The 24649-nt window shown below is 46.4% G+C and overlaps 1 protein-coding gene across 5 annotated transcripts in view; it reads right to left on the reverse strand.

Annotated features, from left to right (window-relative positions):
• Positions 1-2730: 2730 nt before the first annotated feature.
• HUWE1 (HECT, UBA and WWE domain containing E3 ubiquitin protein ligase 1) overlaps positions 2731-24649 on the reverse strand; it is a 96265-nt gene continuing 74346 nt past the window's right edge. For all 5 annotated transcript variants that reach the window (XM_083482695.1, XM_083482692.1, XM_083482694.1 and 2 more), the window contains exons 60-84: positions 23963-24008; positions 22912-23190; positions 21408-21666; positions 21184-21317; positions 20861-21084; positions 19832-20120; positions 19632-19734; positions 18217-18757; positions 15202-15766; positions 13477-13595; positions 13215-13371; positions 12042-12174; positions 11753-11955; positions 11380-11507; positions 8711-8807; positions 8400-8555; positions 8071-8316; positions 7691-7808; positions 7010-7150; positions 6478-6765; positions 6261-6366; positions 5400-5517; positions 4721-4902; positions 4076-4266; positions 2731-3259 (exon numbers count right to left, since the gene is read on the reverse strand). In XM_083482695.1, coding sequence (XP_083338821.1) covers positions 3157-3259; positions 4076-4266; positions 4721-4902; positions 5400-5517; positions 6261-6366; positions 6478-6765; positions 7010-7150; positions 7691-7808; positions 8071-8316; positions 8400-8555; positions 8711-8807; positions 11380-11507; positions 11753-11955; positions 12042-12174; positions 13215-13371; positions 13477-13595; positions 15202-15766; positions 18217-18757; positions 19632-19734; positions 19832-20120; positions 20861-21084; positions 21184-21317; positions 21408-21666; positions 22912-23190; positions 23963-24008 — 4926 coding nt within the window. In that variant the 3' untranslated portion in view covers positions 2731-3156. The remainder of the gene's footprint in view (positions 3260-4075; positions 4267-4720; positions 4903-5399; positions 5518-6260; positions 6367-6477; positions 6766-7009; positions 7151-7690; positions 7809-8070; positions 8317-8399; positions 8556-8710; positions 8808-11379; positions 11508-11752; positions 11956-12041; positions 12175-13214; positions 13372-13476; positions 13596-15201; positions 15767-18216; positions 18758-19631; positions 19735-19831; positions 20121-20860; positions 21085-21183; positions 21318-21407; positions 21667-22911; positions 23191-23962; positions 24009-24649) is intronic.

Here is a 24649-nt window from a genome sequence, read left to right on the forward strand (position 1 = left end):
TTTTTGAGGAAACAATAATCCCCACTGCCAACTTATGGCAAAGGGGACAGAGGACAAGAGCGTTTCCCCTGCCACTCACAAAACCTCAGGATATAGGCATCATGTTGTTAAGCCCAGCTGTAGCTTCACTACTAGTTAAAAAGTCAGCAAATTGGCTGTTGCCTCCCCAGTGCAGATCTCTGTAACTTTATTTTGAAAAGTTCAAGCAGATTGCCGAAAAGTGCTCATCTTCCTTTCCTCTGAATGATAGTTTTACCTTACTTAGGAGAAATCTGTACATTAGGCCCAGCTGTTATTGCTGGGGAGACAGAAACTGGACAAACTTGTTTCCTGCCTCCTGACCACAAGCATGAAAGTAGTAAAGGGACCCCTGACCATTAGGTCCAGTCGTGGCCAAATCTGGGGTTGCTGCGCTCATCTCGTTTTATTGGCCGAGGGAGCTGGCGTACAGCTTCTGGGTCACGTGGCCAGCATGACTAAGCCAGAGCAGTGCACGGAAACGCAGTTTACCTTCCCGCCGGAGTGGTACCTATTTATCAACTTGCACTTTGACGTGCTTTCGAACTGCTAGGTTGGCAGGAGCAGGGACCGAGCAACGGGAGCTCAGCCCGTCACGGGGATTCGAACCGCTGACCTTCTGATCGGCAAGCCCTAGGCTCTGTGGTTTAACCCACAGCGCCACCTGCATGAAACTGGACAAACTTGTTTCCTCCCTGCTGACCACAAGCATGAAAGTAGTAGCGTCATTCAATTTTGCCCTAAATGAAGCAGTAGGGTACAGAAAGGAATAGACATGGAGATTTTAAGAGACTTTCAGAGGACAGAAAGGAGGAGTGGGCAAGAAGCCATTGCCTCTCACATAAGAAAACCATTCAAGAGGTTTCATCAGCATTCTGCTGGCTCATTAATTGCCTCCAAGTGATGTTTCTCCAGGTGGAGTGCTGGGGTTAGTGACCCTCTAGATGATAATAGGACCAGCATGGTCAATGGCCACAGATGATGGGAGATGCAACTCAACAAGATCTGGAGAGCCAGAGTTTCCCCATTCCCGTTTGCCCTCTTACTACCAGACCACCCATTTCAAAATCTGGGAGTCTTAATCCTCTACCAAAGCAACAAACAATAGGTAGTGATGCAATATGTATTAATATTAGGTATTCGGAAATAACAAAACACTCCACTTTGAGATTCAGTGCCCAGAATAAATGATTCAGAAGTTATTCTGGTCTTCCGAGATTGTTCACTGAGTTCACGGAGGAATTTCTGGCAAGGACTCATGTGGCAGAAGGGATAGAAATAGGATGACAGGAAATTGCATTGTGTTGTGGAGGACAGGGAGCTTGTGTTGGACACTCAAGCCCCAACCTGTTAAATGAGAAGCATTGCCAGCTTCTTAGCATCTTGTCTTTTCAGACATAATTCCAAGGTATTTTTGCCAAAGCGATGTGTGGTACAAACCTGGTTAAAGGAAGTGAGGTTTGATTGCTCAGGATGCAAAACGGCATGCTGGCTGGTGATCTCATAAAATACAAGCATGTCATGCACTGGCTGGACACAGAGGAATGGTTGGAAGCACTGGCTGGGGAACCCCCAAGGGAAGAAGGCTCAGAGCCCAGGGAATGGTGGTGGGATGACGATGAGTGGTCAGAGGGCGAAGCCTGGAAGGAGGAGGTGTCAGAAGCTGAAAAGTTAACAGGGTTTAGTGAGCAGGAAGGGTCTGTGTCAGAGAGAAGTCCAGAATCAGAAGGTGAAGCAGGAGAGGAGGGAGTCCAAGAGGCAGAGATGAGACAGGCTGGTGAAGAAGCTAGGGTGTCTCCCCGCTGCCTGCTGCAACAAGCTACCTATCCCCCTGGTCGCCTAGGACCAGAAGAGGGGTGAAGGGAGAGGAGCAGAGACAGCTGTGTTGTCACAGTCTCAGATTGTTTGGAAAGGACGAGATTTAGACAGCTGTGGGAAGGTGCGGATCTTCAGCCTCTGTAAGGGGCAATACCTACCAAGAATTGTTGTGCTCATTACGCCTGGCTCACCTGAGCAGACCTTGTATCTTCCAATGAAGAGTTAACTCCACATATTCTGTGTGATTTATTGTTGGCTACCTCTGACACATAACTAGAGATGCCACCCTGCCTTCCCAAAACTGCCAAAATCAAGAGAGCTGCTTCCCTCTCACGTTGAATATACACACCCCATTTCCAGCAAATAAAATTAGTGGTGAAAACTGGCACAAGAAGCTGCCTTATACCAAGTCAGACCATTAGTCTATCTAGCTCAGTATTGCCTACACTGACTGGCAGAGGCTCTCCAGATATTGAGATTGACGACATTCCCAGTCCTACCTGGAGATGCTGGGAATTGAACCCGGGACCTTCTGCATGGAAAGCAGATGCTCTACCACTGAACTACAGTCAAAGGTGCTAGAAACAAGATCTACCCCAGCTTGCCAGAACACTATGCAGACAGGAAACAACCACATGGAGGACCATTATTTGGGGTGGGCATGTTGTCAAGAGACTTCCCATCCTACTTGAGTAATCTTCGTCTTGCTAGAATTTCAGTCACAAGTGTTAACCAGCTGTACATGGAGGTGTCTGGGATTGAACCTGAACATTTTGTATGCAAAGCACCTCTTTCAGCTATGGCCTTACTGACTCCTTCCTCATCTCCAGAAGATCTTCCCAAAGCCAGGTGAACTCTCCACGCTTACCAAAATGAACACACAAGCACAGTACATTCTTATCAAGAGTGCGCTTTTATTTTTTTTATTTTTTTTCCTTTTTTTGGAATTTTTTAAACCTTAGGTTCCCTTCCAGCAGCAAATGGGTGCCAAGGAAAGAGACCAACAAAAGAATCCAAACGCTCCCTCCCGCCGCCTCATCAACACATTCCAAGCACAAATTAAGAAATGCAAACTAAACCAAAAAATATATATATATTTATATATATAATTTGTCTTTTTCTCTCCGGGTTGCACCCCGGCCCCACCTCCGAAGACGGCTGATTGGCTGGGGGTCTCTGGCTCTCTTCAGTAAGGGGGCAGCAGGGCACGCACACACACACACAGGTGGTTGGAAAAGGGGGAGCAGCATCGCTCAGTTCCACTCCCTCCTGTTGCTCCCCAAGTCTGACAGTAGAAAAATATGGCAGCTGGAGCCACCCTTACGCCAGGCCAAAGCCCTCCGAGCACTCCTGGATGGCCAGTAGCAGCATGTGACGCAATTTCTCATAACTCTCATAGGCAGGGAGGTCCAGCTGGTTGAAACTGGAGGAAGAAAGCATCAGTGTAAGGGGGTGGGGCCAACCAGCTTGATTGCAAAGTCAATGCCTTTCTTTTTTCAAAATGAGAGCAAAAGACACTTTCACCCTCCCCAAACTGGCCAGAAATCTTCATCTGTAGGATGTGCTCACTTTACTGACAAAAACCTACAGATCTACAGCCTGCTCACATTTGATTCTTAGCAATGTTTAATTTCAACCAGAGGACAGCCCAAGAACCTGTTCTGAAGGTCAAAATTCAGCCCTTGGAAGTGATGAACAATCCTCTGCACATGTGCAGAATGTCTATCCCAAACTATTGTCACCCCATCCAACTCTCCATCTGGGATTTGGATTTGCAAGGCACAAAACTGGAGTTCTGGCACCTCTTTCTTTAGGACTTTACCACTGACTCATGACTGAAATTATAGATAGCCTCTGTTTTAGAAACACACTCACTCCCTTTCTCCCCTCCCGGCTCACAAAATCCCCAATTGTGTTTCTATGTAAAGGAGCAACTGATACTGCTGTAGAAGGGAAGCTCCTGTAAAATACCTAGGCCCTTACAGATATTCATAGGAAAAAACCTTCAGCAGTGTCATGGTATACATGTTATGGCTCAAGATGATAACCAGTGAATTCTAGCACTTACAGAAGCTTGGAGGGCCCTCCAAGCTTCTGTAAGTGCTAGAATTCATTGGTTATCATCTTGAGCCAGTTAGGGTGATTATATGACACACTTCCATTTACATAAAAATATTTCCTGCATAATGCAACACTATAATTTGAACCCTAACAATGGGCTTATCCATTTGCCTCTTACCACGTGTGAGCAGAAGGCAGTCTATCTGTTGAGCGGTCGTCTCTGTGGATCTGGAATTTCTGGATGCCATTCATGCCCTCTAGGGCAGCAAACCCCTGCAAGGGCACCTTGGATGTACCTGTGACGAACTGCAGGAACTTTGCTCTGTCTGCCTGATCAAAGGAGCGCAGGGCTCGCCAGAACCACTGAATCTGTGCAGAAGGACAAAAGGAGTGGAGACTGGAGTCAGAGATGCTGGCATTTCTGAGAACATGAGAAATTTGCAGGCCTCCAGAAGTGAAGGGCCCAGAAGGACCAACACAAAGAGGAGCCAATAGGGGGAGAGGATAGCAGAAGGGATGGGGTCACACATTTCCTGCCTTCCAAGCAGGAGGAAGTGGTGATATATGCCCAACAGGAGAAGAGCCACCTCATTGTGTGCTTAGCGGCAAACAGAGTTCCAAGATCAAACTTGCAGTCAAACATATCAAGGCTGCAATACTATACAAATTTACCCAAAGTCTCATTGAGCTCAACCAACTAAGGAAATTGATTGTTTACATGCCAAGAAAAATCAAGAGGACTCCTCTCCATGAGCCCTTGACACTTCCACTCTGGAGAAGAGAGAGTTGGTGAAAGGCAACCTGCTAGGAAGGAAAGGCTAACCTGGATAGAGTTTGCCTGGTACTTGTGGTACTCTGTGTTGGACTTCAGGTCATCTATGTCAATGGTGGGCAGCCCCGAGATTAGCAGCTCCAGCTCCTGCTCCGTGAAGATGGAGATGAGGCGCTTGGGGATAATCTCATAGAAGCCCTCCAAGAAGGCAGCCAGCTGCTTGCGGATTGCTCCTGCCAGAAGGGAATATGGATTATCACTGGGTGGGAAGGCAATGGAAGTTCTAAGTAGCCCAAGAAGAGGGGAAACTATTGCTCAGGAGGGAATAAAATCTAAACACTGAAATGTGCACATTTATGTAAAATTTACAACTTCTCACAGCTGATTGATAGATGAATTTGCCTCAAGTACAGAGTCTAAGTAATGACCACCTTGACCTTAGACCGAATTAGACAACTAAAGTTTTTGTTGTTGCTGTTGTTTGTACACTTTTCCTTAAAAAACACAGTTTGGCTTCCTTCTTCAGGCTATTGCTATTGATCTGGTGAAACAGCAACTCGTGGACAGCTGTGGCACTAGCTCTTTGCTTAGAATTTAGTATGAATTATGAGATGGGGAGGGAATGTTAATTCAAAAGGTAGGTGCAAGGGAGGGGTCCCATCTTCTAGCAGAGATGGGTTTAGATCATCAGGTTCTTTCCACTGTTCTCAGGTGTACTCCCCCAACGCACCTGTCATTCGCATCTGACACACCAGGTGTACATATTCCTTCTTGTTCTCCTCAGTCACAAGGATGTTGGCTCCGTTGGGCTTAAGGTCACGTACTTCACACACACCAAACTCTTGAACCTGTTTGGGTAGGGGAGGAAGAAAGACAGAAGTGTACTAAATAAGTAGAAACTGGATTAACAAGAACATCTCTTGGGAAAAGAGAAGGCTTGCCTTGCTCTTCCTGACAAGGACCAGAAGTCAGAATGACTTAATACTGGCCATGATTCAATCCTTTCTCAGTTTCACAAATTCTTCCTCAGCCTCAAATTACAATCCAATGGGTGCTTCTCTTAACAAAACACCATAATGTAGTTGCAAGAATCATATTTAGCCCTTGTGCATAGTAAAATATAAATACACAACCAAAACAGAACAGCAGCAGCCATCATTCAGGGGCAATGAAAGACTCTGGCAGTTATCACCAGGTAATACATCCTTACTATTTTGGAACACTGTGTCCGAATGCCATTCTTGTTACAATGCCAATGTTCACAGTCTCATTGTTTCTCACACTGTTTAGAGAGTTCTATTTTTTTAAGATCAAAATAAATCTGAATTCAAAACGAAAGAGCTGTATCCACTGCTAGAAAATTCCTGCAAATATATAGTCATCTTCACCTATTATTACACATGGCAGGATTTGTACAACTTCTGGGTGAGGAACTCTACCAATTTCTTGATTTTTATCCATCATCTTCACAATTGTCCAAATTGAATGGTTGCCCATTTTATATGATAGCCCTTTGTCTCTTTAGCTTCAATATCCTTCAACTTCCAAACAATTTGCCCCAAAATACTTCCATGAGAAGGGGACAGGTTACCTCTGTGCTGAAGGTGAGGTCATAGCCCAGTGTGGAGACATCGTTTTCCAGAAGATACACCAGTCCCTGGTAGAAGTGGTAATCCTCACTCTCCATATCTGTGTACCTGTACGGTTGAAGGAAGACGGCTGGGTTAGGAACATGTTTTGGGAAAGATAGGAAAGCATGTTAGATGGACTAGTTCAACAAAAACCCTAAAAGCAAAGGCACTACTCACCTGACAGATTTGCCCAAGATATGCTTGTAGAAGGAGCGGGTGAAGTAGCACTCCAGCAACCGGTTATCATATACTGCTTTGGCCACAATGCGCCCTACAAACTTGAAGTAGCTCAGGTGGTTGGGGTTACAGTGAGAGGAAGGATTGATGGTGTAGGTGACTCGATCGCCAGGCGATGTGCGGAAGAGCGCATACATGGGGTTAAACATCTCCCGTGAGATGATCATGTACCACTCGCGCAGGAGACCTCCAGCATCCTGACCCTCTTCTCCTTCAAATACTATGTACCTGATAAACAGAAGAGGGTATAATAATTAGGAAACGTCAGAAGTGGAGGATGGGTTGAGAACAAAAAGGCTGGCAGGGACTGAATGTCTGGTTTATAGGTTCCATCAACAAAATAAGGAAAAAACAACATTTAGACAAAACGTGGGCAAAGGTCCTCAGCAAGGGTAAGAAAGAAAACGGTGCACATATGAAGACTGATTACAGCAGCACGCTAAAAGTTCTAGTAGCTGAAGAAGTTGCTTACAATCTGTTTTTCATTTCCTCGGGGGACTTGCGATGCAATTCCCGGTATGAGTCTTCAAAGACATGATCTCGACGCACATGCACAGCCATGTCTTCTTTCCGCAGCCCCTCATCAAGTCTTTCCAACTCTTGCCGGAAGTACCTTGGAAAGAAGAGCAAGCATGTAGCCATTACCTCTCACACTGGGCAGCCCCCAGGGCTATTACTATGGGACTCCCTGAAGCCGATTCACAGTTACAGTTGCAAAGCACTAACAATGCAAGAGATGACATATTCTACAGATGTAGATGAAAAGTGGGTGGGTTTGCCATCTCTCCTGCCCTTACAAAGTGGCTTCAGAATTGGGGCTGGGAGACACTTTTGGCTACACTTCATTCTAGGGGAAGAAGCATATCAAACTGAGTAAGACCACCCATCCTGCCCCACACTGATCTTTTTGCCAATGGAGGAGCTGAACAATGCCAAGAAATAAGAAATGTGTAGGTAGCCAACTTAGAGGGCATCACAGCCAATAGAAAAGTCAGCACACAAGCCTAGAACATCACTCAACCAATCTGCCCTAGAGATTAAAAGTGAGACATCATACTCATGCTTACAATCAATCTCTGGCGTCTCCTTGTTTTTTAATTATTATTTAAAATGAATAGGAAACAGAATACTAACACCCCACTCTGAAACCTACTTCCGTTTGACGTCAAAATCCAGCACACGTATGTAATCCACGAGGACAGCAAAGGGGCCGTCAGCTAAATGGGTGGTGGACTGGCGCAGGATCTGGTTCAACACAGTGCGGTGTGTTTCTGCAAGACGAGAAGAAAAGTGAAGGTTCGGCTGCACGCTCCTTATTGTGTTTCTTCCAGGTATGCTGCAGAAACCCGTTAATGAAATTGCTCCACAAGTAAATTCCCTAGTTAGTCACACCTTGATCCACACACTCCTCCCTCAGCAAACCAGCTGCTCTTCTGAGATAGAGACAGCTGAGAAACCCCCACTTGAAGCCCTCATGAAAGAATTAGTCTTAATACCCTGGACACAGCTAGACATGCCATAGTTTGAACTAACCTGCAAAGCGGAGGAACTTCTGTGTGTCTGGGGGAAGGCTGGAGGAAATGTGCATGGAAGAAGGTTCACGGGAGAAAAAGGGGTCAAGGGAGGAGGGTGTTGCAGGGGTCAGTGGGGCAGGTGAAAGGGGTGGGGGCTCGTCCTTGATGTGAGCCAGCTGGCTCTCCCGGGTGTCACGCACTGGGGGTTTGCTTTCCCGCTCTGTAGCATGCACCAAGAAGAAGGCCTCCACTGCAGGCTGCAGCACTGTAGGGAGAGAGCAGAAGGTGAAGTTCCAAGAGGCAGAGAGGCCTGAAGCAGACCAACCTTCCAGCAGCCCAGAACCTTACCAAGCACAGCATGTTGGTCATGCGATTCTTCCAGCTCCTTCAGGCACTCGCCCAGCATATCCCATAGTTCATCCAGACTGAGTTGCTCACTTAGCAGAGGCAGATCCGGAGGACGCTCCTCTTTCTCCTTCTCACCCTGCTGGGACCCTTCTGACACTGTAAGAACAAGAGATCAGTCCTTCACACTTTAGCCTTCCCAGTTCCAAGACAAGCAACTCCTTCAGACCTGTAGAAGGAGGGCCTATGGCAGGTAAAACAGCTTCTCTATTTCAGAGACAGCCACCCCTCAACTGCAAAAAGCAGATACTAACCAACTGACTGGGTGTCTTGTGTGGTGGGTGACGGCTGATCCACATCCATAGGTGATTCGTCTCTTCGTACAGAACCCTCTGCCTGGTTTGGCTCCGACTGAACAGAAGAGACGCACACATTAGTGAGGGCTGAAGCTTCCCAAGAGCACTTAGGAAACAGGTGCTGGGAGGTCAGCCCAGTAACTCCCAAAAGACAGGGAAGAAAATGGACCATCAACAGAACTGTGCATGGTGGCCCTACCACTTTCCCCATCCTTTACAAAGACCAAAAGAGGTTAAACATGCTGCTATACACAAGCTAAAATCTGCAGAGGGAATGAACCAAATGACACAGCCACAGGAGAAATAGGGGAGCAGGGGGGAAAAGCTAGCAGAAAGCATGACATGCGTGAATCTGAAGGTGGAGCACTTACAGCCAGGAGCAATGGTGGGGGAGGGGGGAAGTTCTTGGAAAGCAAAGAGCAGGTGTGGAGAGAAGAGGAAAGTTGTCATCAGGGACCTTCCTGCAGGGATAACCTCATATTTAACAAGGCCCACATGCCAGGGGCAAAGGCAGCCCACATCTCTCTAGAGAAACTGGACAGGACTGGAGCCTCTAAGATGCAACAATCTGGAGAGAGGTAGGCTCAAGGATTGTACACACATTACTGTATTATCACATCCACTCCACAATAGTTGTGATTGAAAAGTACACCAACGTGATTCAGTTGTGTCACTTGTGCTTGCAAACAAGCTTGGTTCTTGTTGACCTCTAATGCATTCTCTCTACCTGCTGCAACCCAGAAGTAAATGCAGCAGTTACTTTTTATTGCTTAGCTACTTCTCACAGGAAAGCAATGTGTGTACAAGCCCTAAGAATTTGGGCTTCAAGCCATGCTGTGTGGTTGCTGTGCTGGTCCTGCCCTGGGGCCACACGGACAGTGGAAGTACCCTGAATAAACATGCTGGATCTTAGAAGTGGAAGCGAGCTCTTAGAGCTACCATGGGTGTCAGCTCACTCATAGCCATGTCAAGTTGGCTTTCCAATTTGAGTGGCTTTGAGCCAGGAGAAGAGAATAAGGCTGAAGAGCAGAAGGAGGCAGACCAAAACTATGGATTACATGTTCAGTCCACAACTTGTACAGCTTTGGGTTAGCTCCCTTGTTGATTGCGCTTTTTGAAACTTCCACAGAAATCCAAAAGATTTACTATTAATTACAGAACATCTGAAGCACTAAGCAAGTGTCAACAGCTGAGACCACAGCAGAGTGTCCCCTGACCGCTTGTCTTTTTCTTCACTAATAATACTTGCTGTCGCCGCCGCCACAATGCCCACCTTTTAAAATGTCAAAATTCCAACAACTTAAGCAATCAGAATGCTAAACTTCACAAAACTGATTTGGTCTGTAGGCAATGGAAGGTTATTTCTTACAGGCAGCATTTTGCTTTTCACCTGAAGAATCCAGGGTGGATCACCAATGCTAAGTATCTGCCACTGTAGAGATGGCTAGCTTGCTCTCAGCTTTTAACGCCCAGCTTTTCAACCAACAATCCTAGCCAAACAGTGTATGAAAAAGGCAGCTGAAACCAGAAAAACAATCCCTACCCTGCTTACACAGCTGCAGAGCCTTCCATTTATTCCTTCTGTAACTGGTCAGGCCTTGGCTTTCCATTAGTAAGGAAGGGGAGATGCATAAAGGAATTCCCCACCCCAAGCTCAGTGCTCAGTTCATAAGCAGCAGAGTTAGTGATGTATCCACCATGGAAGTGGACGCCCTTTCAAAATGGGGAAGGCATCTTGAAGCTGCAGAGGATTCTTCACCCAGGTCATTGTCTCCTACCACAAACCCCTTCCCCCATTCAACCTGCCTTCAGCAGATAACCCAAAATCGTATGAAGAGGAAGCAAATAAGGTTAGAACTATTTGGCATAGAAGTGTCCATGACATACAGAAGCTAAACACATTTTTAAAGTGTTGGAAGAGTAACTAAAATAATAGAAAACAAAGGGGTGTACGCAGGAGTGAAAAGTCCGAAGACCACAATCTGTTAAAAGGTACTATGCAAATATCCAACTTCATAAAAGGTAACCACCACCAGAGCCCATGGAGGTATATTGAGGTTGTTGGGAGAACAGCCAAGGAGTATGCATAAGCCAGGTACAAAGAAGGAAGACTTCTTTTGTCTTCAGCATTTCTTACACTTCAGCTGAAACCAGCTGTTTTCTCATCCCTCTACCCAATACGTAGAACCAGTGCTTTTTTCTGGGGGGACGCAGGGGTACGCATACCCCTAAACATTTTGTGAATCTTTGTACTTTTGTCCATTTACTGTATTTATTTCCCCCGATTTGAACTATCAAATGGGTGATTTTCTTGAGTCAAAATAAAAGTACCCCTAAACATCTTTTTAGAAAAAAAGCACTGCACAGAACCCAGAATCCAAATCTCAAACTGTCCTCACAAGCTCTTCCTCAGCCTGCTCTGAAGAACAGCTTTTTAGGATCAAGAGCCAACAGCAGCAAGGAGCTGAAGCTTCTTCCTTCCCTGAACAAAGAGGCTCCTCTGATGACAAGCCAGTTGGCATAAAAAGGGAGGAGAAAAGATGGAGAGAGGAATGTAAAATAATGAAAAAGGGTAGTTCAAATAAACAAAATGAGTGGCCTACAAGCGCCACAGGCACCATGCTAACCGTTGTTGCTTGCTGCTGCCTCCGGGCCCTCTGACCCTCACGTACCATTTGTATAATGGCGTCAGCCTCAGCCTCCAGCTGCCGAACAGCGGCCTGGATGCTGCTAACTGAGCCCAGACCGGAAGTACCTGCAAAAAGAGGGGGAGAGAAAAAGAAGAATGAGGGCTGGCCTCTACAGCTGAACCTGTATGATTTAATCCCCTACTCAAGCTTTGAACCGACCCCCAAAAACTGCAGTGGCCAATGGGCCTCTCAGGTCTTCTATAGGTAAAGTATGACTGGTCTGAACCAGTATCAGGAGATCTCCCACCCATGCTCTAGCATCTACAAACAGGCCTTGTGCAGACAGAGCTTGCTCTCCTGCCTAACATACCTAGCCTGCCTGTCTGTTTTGCCTTTTTGTTGGCACGGCGTGTGTCATCCCGTAGCTGGATGATGACCTGCAGCACCCTTAGGAAAAACTTCTGTGTGGAGGTCTTAGAAGTCAGCATGGACATTGAGGGTAGCTGGAGCTCACGACCACCCAGAGGGCGCTTCTGTGATGCCACAATCACCACGTTCTCAGCAATGTCAAACCTAACAATTGAGGAAGAAGGTGGGGAAGAAAGTCAGAGAAGGCCACTCAAAAGACAAAGAGAAAGGCCAACTTGAAGGAGACTCACCTGCTCTGCATCTTGCCTTTCAATTTGGTGGTCTGAGGCTGTTCTTCAGGGAGCCCGTCTGGTGACAGGGACTCACACTGGGCTCGACGTTGCTGCTCCAAGTTGTATTCTCGCAGCTCCGCCAAGAGAGTACCTGGAAAGGGAGAGTTGAGAATTAGTGAGTGCTATTTAAGAAAATCGATTCCACCTCTCCACTATAAAACTATACCCAACACGACAAACAATATCAAAACACATGATGGTAAAACCATTAAAATCCAGAAAACAAAGATGATGCGTTCACAATTTAAAACAGTCAGAATAAAATCTGAGGCAATAAAAAATCCCTGCCTAAAAGGAATTGTGTTCACTAGGAAGTAGAAACTAAAAGGGCCAGTTGAATGTCCCAGTGAGAGAGCATTCCGCTACTGGGCTCTCACACATCCCAGCCAACCTAGAATAAGCCTACACTGAGACACAGAGGAAAGATCGTAGATGGTATGAATGGTTCTGGATGTGAGCCATTTAGGGCCTGATGCCAAGTTGGTTAGCATTTTGAATTGCACCCACGAACTTACTGGTAACCAGTGCAATTGTTCTAAAATAGGTAACATGCTTACATAGTTGTGTTCACGTGAGCACCCTACAGCTGCTATATTCTGGATCAACATGGGTGGCCATGTAAGAGTACAATTTAGGGCCCAGATTCAACTTATCTGGTGCACTAGTGGAAGTCAGTTCAAGGGCTTCCACTAGCACAAGGGTGATTCCTCTGCCATGCTTGCTACCTTGTTCAGAACTGACTGAAATCCCTTATCTGGTTGAATCACCCTGCCCTACCACCAGAAGCAGTTCTGTTATGCTATGGTGTGACTCTTTCTAGCAGAGACAGTTCCAAAAGAGACCATAGCTCATTCAAACCTGACAGCAAGGAAAACAGTCTTATGAGTTACTATCCTCTGTGAGGAGGTGTGCCTTTAAATGTTACCCATGCTTGCACATGTAAATACCCAGACTATCACACTGGTACATGAGAAGAGCACTGAAGCCCATTGTTTCTGTAAGCTACTGGCTAATATTCCTAGCTTCACATTTCTGACTGTTCACTGTGGTACTCAGTGATTGAGGCAGGGCAGGACCTTTAACCATGCCAGCTCCTCACACTGGCACTTCTCCAGTCTCATCTCTTCTTACCTATCTGCTTGCAAAGAGTGTAGCCTAGTTGCCGGGCCCCATTAAGCAGAAGCTTGAGCACAGTGTCACGTGTGGCTGAGTCACCCCGTGACAGTTGCAAAAGAACGTTGGCAGCATCTTCCAGGCCTTCTTCAGAGCAGGAGTGAGATGTCAGCACCTGGAATGGAAGATGAGAAAGTCACTGTGCCGCTGACAGCTCAAAATGTTAATCCCTTCCTCTCCCCTCCCCATATTGTGTGTTGGCCACACCCACCACACTCACCTCCACAGACAGCTGTAGCTGGTTCTCCGTTAGGCCTGAGGCAGCCATTTTGCTGTCAGTTCCACCTCCACCTCCCACTTCGCCTACCTTGGCTGGCGATTTGCTGTTTCTTGGGATAGCTGCAGAGAACGACAAGATACAAGCTAGAACCAACTTGGGATTTGACAATTAACCAGTGAGAGAATGACCAAACAAACCACCAGCTATTTTTTGAAGTCTGGGTCTCCTTTGAGCACCTGCCTACCATTTACCTCCATCCCTACACAGAAGTCACAGAGACACCCTCTCTCTATCAGGCTTCTATAAGTAGGCAATATCCTCGATGATCAGGGCTGTGTTCATATATCTGATAAGTCTGCAAATACCAAGGTGGCAGTGGAAGCTACAGTGTACAGAACCATTCCTGCCTGTCCCCAGAAAAGGAAGAGACATGTAGTGGTGGCAGGTGACGCCCTACAGATGGGGACAGCGGCAGCAGTGTGCAGAAGAATGACTCATGCTTTCAGTTGTCTCTACACAAATGCACAGAATATGGGAAACAAGCAAGAAGAACTTGAGCTCTTAATACAGAATGGCAACTATAATCTAATAGACATTACTGAAACCTGGTGGGATGAGGCTCATAATTTTAATGTAGAAATTGAGGGGTACAACCTGCTCAAAAGGAACAGATCAGTCAGGAAGAGAGGAGCACCAGCATTGTATGTAAGGGATGTGCACACTTGTAAATGGAAACTGGAGCAAGCTCGTTTTCTCCTACTCTGGAGGGTAGGACCAAAACCAGAGGATTCAAGTTACAAGAAAGGAGATTCTGACTAAACATCAGGAAGAACGTTCTGACAGTAAAAGCTGTTTGGCACAGAGTGGAACAGACTCCCATAGGAGGTGGTGGACTCTTTCCTTGGAGGTTTTTAAGCAGAGACTGGATGGTCACCTGTCATATATGATCTAATTAATATTCCTAAATTGCAGGGGCTTGGAGTAGATGACCCTTGGGATCCCTTCCAACTCTATAATTCTATGAATTCAGCGACAGCACAGATTTAACAGTGTGCGATATTAAGAGCTTGCCTTGTTGAGAATCCCAGCTCTCTATTTTGTTTCAAAAATCTTTTCCTCAGGGCTGCAATGATGGCTTGAAAGTGTGTGCAGCAATACCTACTGAAGTCTTAAAAGGTGGCTAAATAAGATTTCTAGCAACTGAGATAAATATTTGGGGTCCTTCATAGCTCCCTTCTCGTCTCCATGGCCACCAAAACACCAAAATAAATTAAATTAATGCAAATACACATACAGTCGTACCTTGGAAGTCGAACGGAATCCATTTCAGAAGTCCATTCAACTTCCAAAACTTTCGGAAACCAAAGAGTAGCTTCTGATTGGCTGCAGGAAGCTCCTGAAGCCAATTGGAAGCCCCGTTGGACATTCAGCTTCCAAAAATAGTTCAAAAACCAGCAAAATCACTTCCAGGTTTGCAGCGTCTGAGAGCCAAAATGTCTGAGAACTAAGCTGTTTGAAAACCAAGGTATGACTGTACAGGTCACAGAGTCTGGATTGCCTGGATGTAGAAATTTACATATATTTTTCTCTTTAGACATGTCCTGCTCCACAACTCAAATGAAGAAAGAAAATGGAATGTGGGACAAGGAGAAGAAAAGTATCCTTTCCCCTTCTCGCCTCCGAGCACCCCTCCCCACAAAAACCCCCAATCAATAGAATACTTACTGGACACAGTGGCGGGGAGAGTAGATGACACAGTTACCAAGGCAGCACCAGAGGTGGCCATAGAAGCAGCAGTTGCGGCGGCAGCTGCAGCAGCTACAGCGGCGGCAGCAGCCAGGGCAGGGGCGGGAGCAGGTGCTGGGGTGGTAGTTGCAGTAGTAGCAGCAGCATGGTTGGCTACCCCCTCAGCCGTGGTCTTGTTCTCAGGCAGAGCAATGGAGATGAGTGACAGCAGGCGCAGCAGCTTCTCTGTCAGCAGGGAGCTCCGTCTGATCACCGGATGGGACAGCATGTTCATGAGCTGACCCAGAGGAGAGGCTTCTAGACTGTAGGGAGAGCTCTCTCCCTCAGAGCCAGCACTCACAGGCACAGATTTGATGGAGTTCTTGCCCTTGCGGCTTACGTTCATATTATCCAGTTTGACCAACAAGTCCCAGAAGTCAGTGGAGATGCCACTGGTGCCCATTTGACCTGGGCATGGGCTGCCCGATTGCTTGGTGCCCCTCTCCCGTTCACTTTCACAGGTGGTCTCTTTGGTCCGCTGCTGTGTGAAGTGGCTGGGGAACACCTGGAAGGGGGCATGGAGGAGAGAAGCAAGTCAAATCATGTTCTGGAATCCCTCATTGAAAAATGTGGCTTCCAGTTCTATAGGATTATTTATTACTCTGCCCACCGAATCAAGGTTCAACAACAGCACCCTCTCCGACCATCCCTAAAAAAAACCAACCACACACCCCTCACCTTCCAAGTCTACTGGCACACCTGGCTCTAGATAAACCTGAACAGTTCCAAGTAGATGCTCTCTAGAAAATGCCTAGAGTACATAGATATATACCGCACTGCCAGTCGCAGCAAAGAACAAATTGTTCAGCAGCAGTTATGTCCTGGGAGAATAAGCTTAAATCACAGAGCAACGACCTTGCTCCAGGAAGACAGTCTCCACTCTGTAATTGGAAGGTGTCCCACATGGAATATCTACCTTGCGGTCCATAAATAGTACAACTATGCCTTTGAGGCAGCATTAACACAGGCCTCCAACAGCAGTTTTTCGCCAAAGCCAGTATTTGGAATCTCTATAGCTTCCTTCAAATTAGCAGAGAGTGAGAAAGGGGACCATGCAGAGCAGCACGTGTGTGCCAGACTCCTCAGGTTCCCAGTCAACATTTGGCTGAGTGGCAACAATCTACAGAGCACCAAGTTCACTTCTCTCCCCATGTATGTTTGCCCTTACTCCAGGTACAGGCGAGAGACTCACTGGATGGTTTGGGGCAACTCATGCACATAACCTCAGGACCCAAGTAATTACTTATTCCCCAGGGTTGCTGCAAGACAGAACTATTAACAGCTATATTAAAGAGCATATTCAGAGCTAATAAGATAGTAACAAGGTATTAGTCTTCATATAGGAGGTGTTGGCCCCTCTGCCCACCAAAGGAGGATGAACCTTGCCTGGGAAACAAGTTGTCCCCCTTTGCCAGAAAGAAGTTGAGAGCTATACTCCTCTTTGTCACCAGTTCTGGTCCTTTGCTTCATGGGACATACAGCAGATAATCAGAAGCGTCTTCCCTGTTCCATGGGTCAGAAAAACTTCCCACATTTACAAATGCTGATCCCACCATATCATCACAATGGAAAAAAATAAGAGGTGGAGCTCTGACAAAGTTCTGCTACCCTGAAACTGGCAGGACTAGAAGTGGGGAGGGACCAAGCACAAAATTTAGTTACACTAGCACTGCCCCTGAGGCCTGCCGTAAGGAGAAACCCACTCCTGAATAACCATCATCACTGAAAAATTGGAAAGGATATTAAAAACTACTCTGGAACCATTTGTTGACAAGATACTAAATTGTTTTAAATAAAAAAATGTAATTATTATTATTTATTTTTTAAAGAAAACTTGCACTTTTAAATTCACAGGTTTTCAGGATGCTTCATGCTAACAAAGGTAGGGCCCATGCTGTGTTCACATGATTTATCAAGTCACACATGAGTAGGGAGATGCTGCAAGCCGTGGGCTCATGTGCTTCCCTGTCTTCCTTTCCTCCACTATCCGGAGGACCAAAAGTTCTTACCCTCACACCAGTTTCCCTAAATCTTGGCTTGTCAGGGCATCCAGACCAGGGACTACTGTTTGTCCCAAATGCTGGTTAGTTCAAGCAAAACAGCTTGTTTTGAAACCAACCAGAGGTTGTGATAAACAATCCCTGGTGTGGATGACACAACAAGGAGAGAGGGAGAGGGAGAGAGAGACTGGGAGGAAAAGGCTGTTCTTCTTGGCTGTGCAAGAAGATGGGGCATACATAAGCAAGAGGCTCACAGCAGCTCCTTTCTGCTCATGCAAGTCTCACTGATAATGGTTTAAGCATGATGTGCAAACTAGCCCACGGAGAAGAAGTTTCCATGGCTGTTATTTACTAATCTCATTTATTCTGAACAGCAAAGGAACCAAGAAGTTAACTTGTCTAGCTCCTTTCTAGCACAACTGGATGTTTCCTGGTACAGAATATGCTACGAATGCCTGCCCGTTATTTTCCTTAATCCCTGCACAGCAAGAGACCAGCTGATTAGCTGGCAGCAACTGCAGCGGAGAGAGGAACCAATTTCAAAACTTTTAAAAAACTTTGGTTAGCTGTTCTGAAGGTCTGTGGGTAGAAATGCAGCCTAGAAATACTAAAATAACTGCTCTCCCATTTTTTAAATGATGACCCCTACACCTTTTGCTGAAAATTTGCACTTTTTATGCAATGGTGATTTTGTTAGCCACCTTGAACATACTGATGGACAAACAGGATCTAAATCTACTAAATAACAACAACAATTACAGGGAGCTTAACTGCCTGCTTGCTCTCAGTTTGGAACTCACCCTAATATTTAGTCTAGAGAGCTACCTCCTTGTAATCTAAATCCTTAACTTTTTCTCTTAAGCTATGCAGACCAAGAAGTTTCAGACTTTCATCAGAATGACAGATCACCCATCGCATAAAAAAGAGCACCACTCTAGACAGCCCTTGTCTTCACCTTGGCAAGTTGGATGAGCGTGTCAAGTACATGGCGGCAGACCACAGGAGCAGCCTGGGGGTGAATATGAACAGTGGAACCGGCAGCAGCATGCTTCTCCGTGTGCTTACGCCCTCCTGCTCGCTGGATCTGGAATATGTTGGTTCGGCAACCCAAAGCAGCATCCATAGAGACGGAGAGCCAAGAAAGCTGCCCTGAGCTTTTGGATTCCATCTTGTGCAGAAGGTCTAGTGGCCGGCTGTCAGGGGCACAGGCCTTGGCTGCTCTTTTGCCTTTGTCGTCTGGTGCAGCAGTCCCCTTAGGTGTCTCTACACACAGTTCACTCTCACTGCTGCGCTGCAGGATAGAGAGCAGGCTCCGAATCACCCAGCTGCGTGTCTGTGCATGGTAGCAAAGGTTCCGCAGCACCCGATGTAGCCGGCTAGTGTTCAGCTTTGGCTCATCCACAAAAAGCAGTACCAGCAGGCAGGACAAGGCCTCATGGTCCAACAGAAGGCGTCCACGCAGGCGGAGCAGGCTGTCCACATTGCTGCCTGATGGCCTAGGAAACAAGAAGACAAATATCAGCACAGTCTACATGACATGCCTTGCAGCTGCTTCCTGTAAACCAGCACATCCTGCTGGCCTGGCATCTCTGCCCATTTGCTTTCAAGTTGATCCCTGAACTGATCCAGTGATCACCGAGCCCATCTGTCAGCTTACACAATGGGGCAGGGAGTGCTTTTTCAATCTGAGAATTATTTATTAAACATTTTTCCACCCTTCCTCCCAAAGGAATCCATGGCAGCCCAGCAAGAACTAGGGGTTATTGGGAAGGATTGATAATTGGAAGAAGCAAGATAATACCCCTGGTTTCCAGACTTTAAGGTTAACCTTAGGTACCATACAATTTGGGAAAGTTTTTATATTTCTAGTTTCCCCAAGCATACCCAACTTAACTAATAAGTTACATTGGTTTTTCCCTAGGAATCCTAACCCCCAGCTTATTCCCTCCAAAGAAACTGAACCACCTTCCCCCATAAGTCTAGCACAGTGTTAGAAACTGAGATATGAAAGCTAAGAGCTAAATGGCACCTTAAACTTAGCTTATGGGTGCAACAACAGAATGTCTAGGCACACTTTTTTAAATAACAAGAATACAAGGCTGAAAATGAATGAACTGCAGCTAAAATATTATATTCATTTTTCACATGGTCTAGTCCTTACCCTGCCCCCCATATATTCTTAAGAGGGTCTCTTCTCCAGTCTTCAGAGAGTAGTTGGAAGTGAGGAGGCAGAAAAAGTCCTCCTTTCCTTCCACTCTGCAGTTTTAATCTGAAATCTTAGGTGCAGTACTGCACCCAGAGCTCAGAAACTGCTCGTGCTAATGAAATTCCCTGTGCAAAATGTGCCTACAACTATGGGAGATCTTGTACCTGCTGTGGCTGCTGCTACCACCCATCTGGAAGGTTCCTCCTCTTTGTACAGCCAAACGTGTATACTGGACACCTCTGTTTCCACTCAGTCGGCTTGTGAAGGCTGAGTTAGGGGAAAGAAAATAAGCAAAGCAATCAGATCGGGAGTCGAGACATACAGAACTAAAAACAGTAGTATGTCAGAAACAGATGTGCTTTACCTGGGCTACGCAAAATGGCAGACAAGGCAGAGGTGCTGGAGTGGCCAAAGAGACGCTCGTGCATGAGCTGGCGCTGGCGTGCTTCTTGTTCACGCCGCAGAGCCTGTGCTTCAGCAGCAATGTCAGGAGGCATGACTGCCAAAACACTGTCCTCCATATCCTCCAGCACACTGCGCCGCAGGTCTGATGGCAACGTCTGAATGAAAGTCACAGGGTCCATGGGAGTGTCTGAGCTTGTGCTCTGGGCCAGCTCCCGACGCTGCTGCTCTGCCCGCTGTTGTGCCAGCACCTGAGATGGGAGGGGGAAAGATAAAAACAACTTCTACTGTTAAGCAAGAACAGAGCAAAAATAAAAGACCCAACCAATCTCTCTAAAATGACTCTCCTCCTTCAACTACAAATTGTTATCTCTCTTTCCGAGGTGACGGGGATGTGGGACAGAAACTGGGTTCTGCGACCACATGATGGGTGGAACTCCACAGCTGAAAGCCCCTTTTAGGATGTGAAGTCTTGGTCATTATTAATTTAGTCCTGGAAATTTCACTATATTTCAAAAAAATACATATTTCACTGAATTACATCCCCCTTATGTGGAATTTCCCACAAGGCAATGAACTATGGATCATGCATGCAATAAGGTGAGCCAAACACATCCACACAAATAACTTGCATATCTTGTCCTTATGCAATTTATAACTTAAGCGCAAAGAAGAGAAATGCAACTGCCCAGATTTTCTTGTGACTTGTAGTTGGCAGTCCAGTAGATTTGTTTTTACACCTACTTTCCTATTTTGACTTCCCATTTTATGTTTTGTTTGTATGTTACATGTTTTAAACAATACAATTCAAGCAATGGAAAAATTCTATTTATTTTTTTTAATTAAGAGGTCAGGAATCCTAAATTCAGAAAGTTTTGTTTTGTACAGTGCAGGGTCACAGGCTACATGAGTTTCCTTCAGATTTCATAGTTCTATTATACTTGTTCCTAAACTGTGTTTTACCCCATAATCTTTAAAAGTGCCACCTTACCTCCTCTTGGATTGCTGGAGGCAGTGCAGCCAGGAACTCTGGACTGACTTCTGTCACACTAGGGTTTCCCACCACGGGCGGTGCTGGGGTAGCAGCAGTTGTGGTAGTCGGGGCGGTGCGGGCAGGAGGCCGGATACCCAACTGGTTCTGTAGCACTTCACGCCGGATGTCATCGGGCAGAGCGGCCAGAAAAGATGGGTCTACACCTTCCGGAAGATTTATCCCTATGAAAAAGCATGTTAGAGGTAGCTGCTATCCCTACTAAGAAAAATGGCACTGACTTAGTATAGCTCCCTCTTTTTATGTCCTCTTCTAGTATTTACCTGCCAAGGGGTCTTCCTCCTCACTGCTGGTAGAAGGAAGGGGTTCTTCCAAGATGCCCCGAGAATCAGCACCGGAAATGGCCACCGCCGAATCTCTGGTGGAGGAGCTCTCAGAGGATGAGGCAGGTGGGGAGCTGAAGAGCAAGGAGTGACAGTATTAGCAAGTGCAGTGCTAATGCTAAAATTGGCATATCACCCCCTTGGACCTCATCGCTGCTCCTTACCCATCATCCACCTGCTGGCTGGGATCTGGCTGGCCCTCCCTGAGGGCCTGTGCATTGGAGCCCTGCTGGGCGGTGTCTGCCGTTGCTACAACAGTGGCTCCCCCTGCCTGGTCCACATTGCTAGGGCCACCAGCCTCTCCAACTCCTTCTTCAAGGTTGCAAGAGGCCAGGCTGCTGGTATCCATGGGTGAGCCCTCCAGTTGGCTGCTGACTGCTGTCAAGGCATCAGAGTCTTCAGCCCTCTCTGGAGAAAGCGAAGCTGGTGGGAAAGGAAATAAAGGACTGAGAGATAAGCCTGACAAACATCTGTCAAACCTGAATTCTTTTCATCAGATTCAGCCCAGAACATGGAAAGGACAGAAACCTACCCATTGACCTCCTTCTGGTTTTTAGACAGCCTTCCTAAGAAGCATTGATAGAAACACTGCCTGAAAACCTGATACACTGGATTCAAATTCTGCTGCCCATTACGATTGGGCTCTGGTTCCAATTCAGCAAGGAAACTTCTTGTTTTGGCTGTGATATACCCTTCACTACCACCTACTATAGAGTAACAGGCTTCAGAAATTGCCTGTGAAGACTGTCAAGGCAGAATACTGAGCTGAACTGACAGGTCTGATCCAGCACAGCATTTTTATTTTTAAAAATGAGAGATTCAAAATGTGAGCTTAAACCTCAATAAAAAGCTACTTAAAAAACAAACAAACATCCAGCCAAATTCTGAAAGCTAGGATCAAATTATTAGGTGGGTGAGTAGGCTTTTAGTTTCACTTTGCAAATTTTAGTTAATATGCAAATATATGCACTTTTAAAAATTGTTTTTATTAAAGATTCTCTTGGGTTACAAAAGTGCATACAGCATTTCTGCTTTCCGTTCATAGGACCCTTTCTACAGATCAGTTATACTCAATATGAGACACTTATGCTATAGACAGTATAAGGCTGGGGGAGAAGAGAAGTGGGGAGAGCATATATGCAAGGTTTTTGTGTCAGTGTCACGTGGCCAGGTTCTCTATTCATTTATTAGTTTTCATTGGTGGTGAGAGAGGTTGGGGCCAGGGCATGGTTGGTTGCCTTCAGCTGGCTGTAGTGAGTTTTGGTTGCGTGTATAACGGAGAGTCGTTGTTAGGGTCAAGTTAGCCATACTGATTTGTATGCTGCTGGTGGGTTCTTGTCTTGTTGGGCTGTGTATGTAATAAAGGGGAGCCACACTGGGGTGAAGGTGTCCTCTTTTATTTGCCCCTCTGTCAGTTTCAGTCTGTTGGGCTGTTTCCCATATGGTTTGGTACCACTGGTTCATGTTCTCTCCAGTGTCTAGTTATGATGCTCCTGGCCGCTCAGTAGGTAGGTGGCTGATGAAAATATATGCACTTTAAAGCTATTGCTGCCTTCTCCTGAACATGTGGAAGATGGTAGGAATCAGAGTATGTTTATACACGTACAAGTGACACACAGCCAGAAAGGGGGTAACATCTGCTGCAGGGTGAAGCCTGGGGCCACTTACTGATGGTGGGAGCAGGTGAAAGCTCCATCTGTGTGGCCTCAGCATCAGTGCTTGGCCTCCCAGGGCCTGAGTCCTCCTGTTCCACCGGCATCAGCAACTGCCCAGAACCCTGGGCATTGGACTGCCCCGCCAGCTCTGAAGGAAGCTCGCCTGCCCCTGTCACCTGCTGCTGTTGCTGTTGGGGGCTCTCCAGCGTGACCAGAGTCTGCTTGGGGCCAGCAGAGGCGTCTTCAGCTGCAGCTGGGACTGCGGGATAGCCATCAGGATGGGCAGCACCATCTGGGAGCCAAGAGAGGGAGGGAGGCTGTCTTAAAACCCAGACCACTGAGCAGCAGCAGGATTTCAAGCAGGGAATTGGCTTCACCCTGCACCCTCAAGGTTAGTTCAAAAGCTGGGCACATCAAACACCCACCTCAGTCCTGGGTACTTCACTCCTCCCAGGGAAAGTAGTAAGTTGTATAGTTATCTCTGATTTGGGGCACAAATCCCTACCCCACAACAATACAACTTACTACCTCACCCCAGCAAGAGCAACGTCACAAAGCCTCAGCGTCAGGTAACTGGTTCTTCCCCCATCTGAACAGCCAGTTTTTTAAAAAATCCTGCAAAATCCTTTCACATAGATCTGAGGAGAACACTCATGCAGACGATCCACTCCCCAAGCCACAGCAAGATCCAGGGAATCCTGCCTACAAGATCTAATGACACACTATCCCACTATTAACCCCCATCCCCAAATTTCTTTCCACATCTAGGGATGGAACCAAGGAACTCAGGGGCTTTGATTCCACATTTCATTCTTGAGCCCATGTTCTTTCCTCCTGAGCTAGGCGTGGTTTCTCAGTGGCTTCTCTCTTCTTCAGTGCTGGCACGACGAATTGTGAGTCCTCATAGGAAAGACAGTAGATTGTATAGTTATCTCCAAGACCGGGTGTGACCCTAAAACTATACAATCTACTACCTCATCCCAGGGGGCCCAGGAATAACATCTGCTTCAGCTGAGCTGAGGGAAGAAGACACCATACAGTCATAGAGTAAGGGAATAAATTACCTGGAAGGTTCTGCTCAGCAGAGCTGTTTGACTGGGGTAAGGCTCCCTGCAGAGGGGGAAAAAAAAGTAAGTGAAGATTCATCTGATTAAAACTCATCGGAACAGGAAACTGCCTGTGTAGCTTCTGACACCCAGGACAAGGAAAGGAGGCAGAAGCTTCAGGTCACAGCTGTACCTTCCCTCTACAGTGGTACCTCTGGTTACAAACTTAATTCGTTCCAGAGGTCCGTTCTTAACCTGAGGCGCACTTTTGCTAATGGGGCCTCCCGCTGCCACCACGCCACCAGTGTGTGACTTCTGCTCGCATCCTGGGGCAAAGTTTGCTACCAGGAGACCTACTTCCGGGTTAGCAGAGCTCGTTACCCGAAGCGTTTGTAAGGAGGACGGTACGTAACCTGTATGCCTTTTGCTACAACAGCTCTGCCCGATTTTCATCTAGTCCAGTGAGGCACATCTATCAAAATGTTCTCTTCTACATAGAAGCAAGCATTCTAAATACTGCTGGGAAATGTGTCGGAAAGTTTTCCTTTCTGTAATTGGTTGACAAAGATATCCGGCTTGTACAGATTATATACAGAAAAATGTCAAGATATTCTATTCCCTCAGATCCAAAAACAATCTTGCTAAACTGTCTTAGATTTCCTTCTCCTTAGTTGAGATTTAACAGCTAAATTCTTTATTGAAAAA

The sequence above is a fragment of the Podarcis liolepis genome, assembly GCF_965112155.1.
Source record: "Podarcis liolepis genome assembly, chromosome: 17".
In the NCBI taxonomy this organism is placed as follows: Eukaryota; Metazoa; Chordata; class Lepidosauria; order Squamata; family Lacertidae; genus Podarcis; species Podarcis liolepis.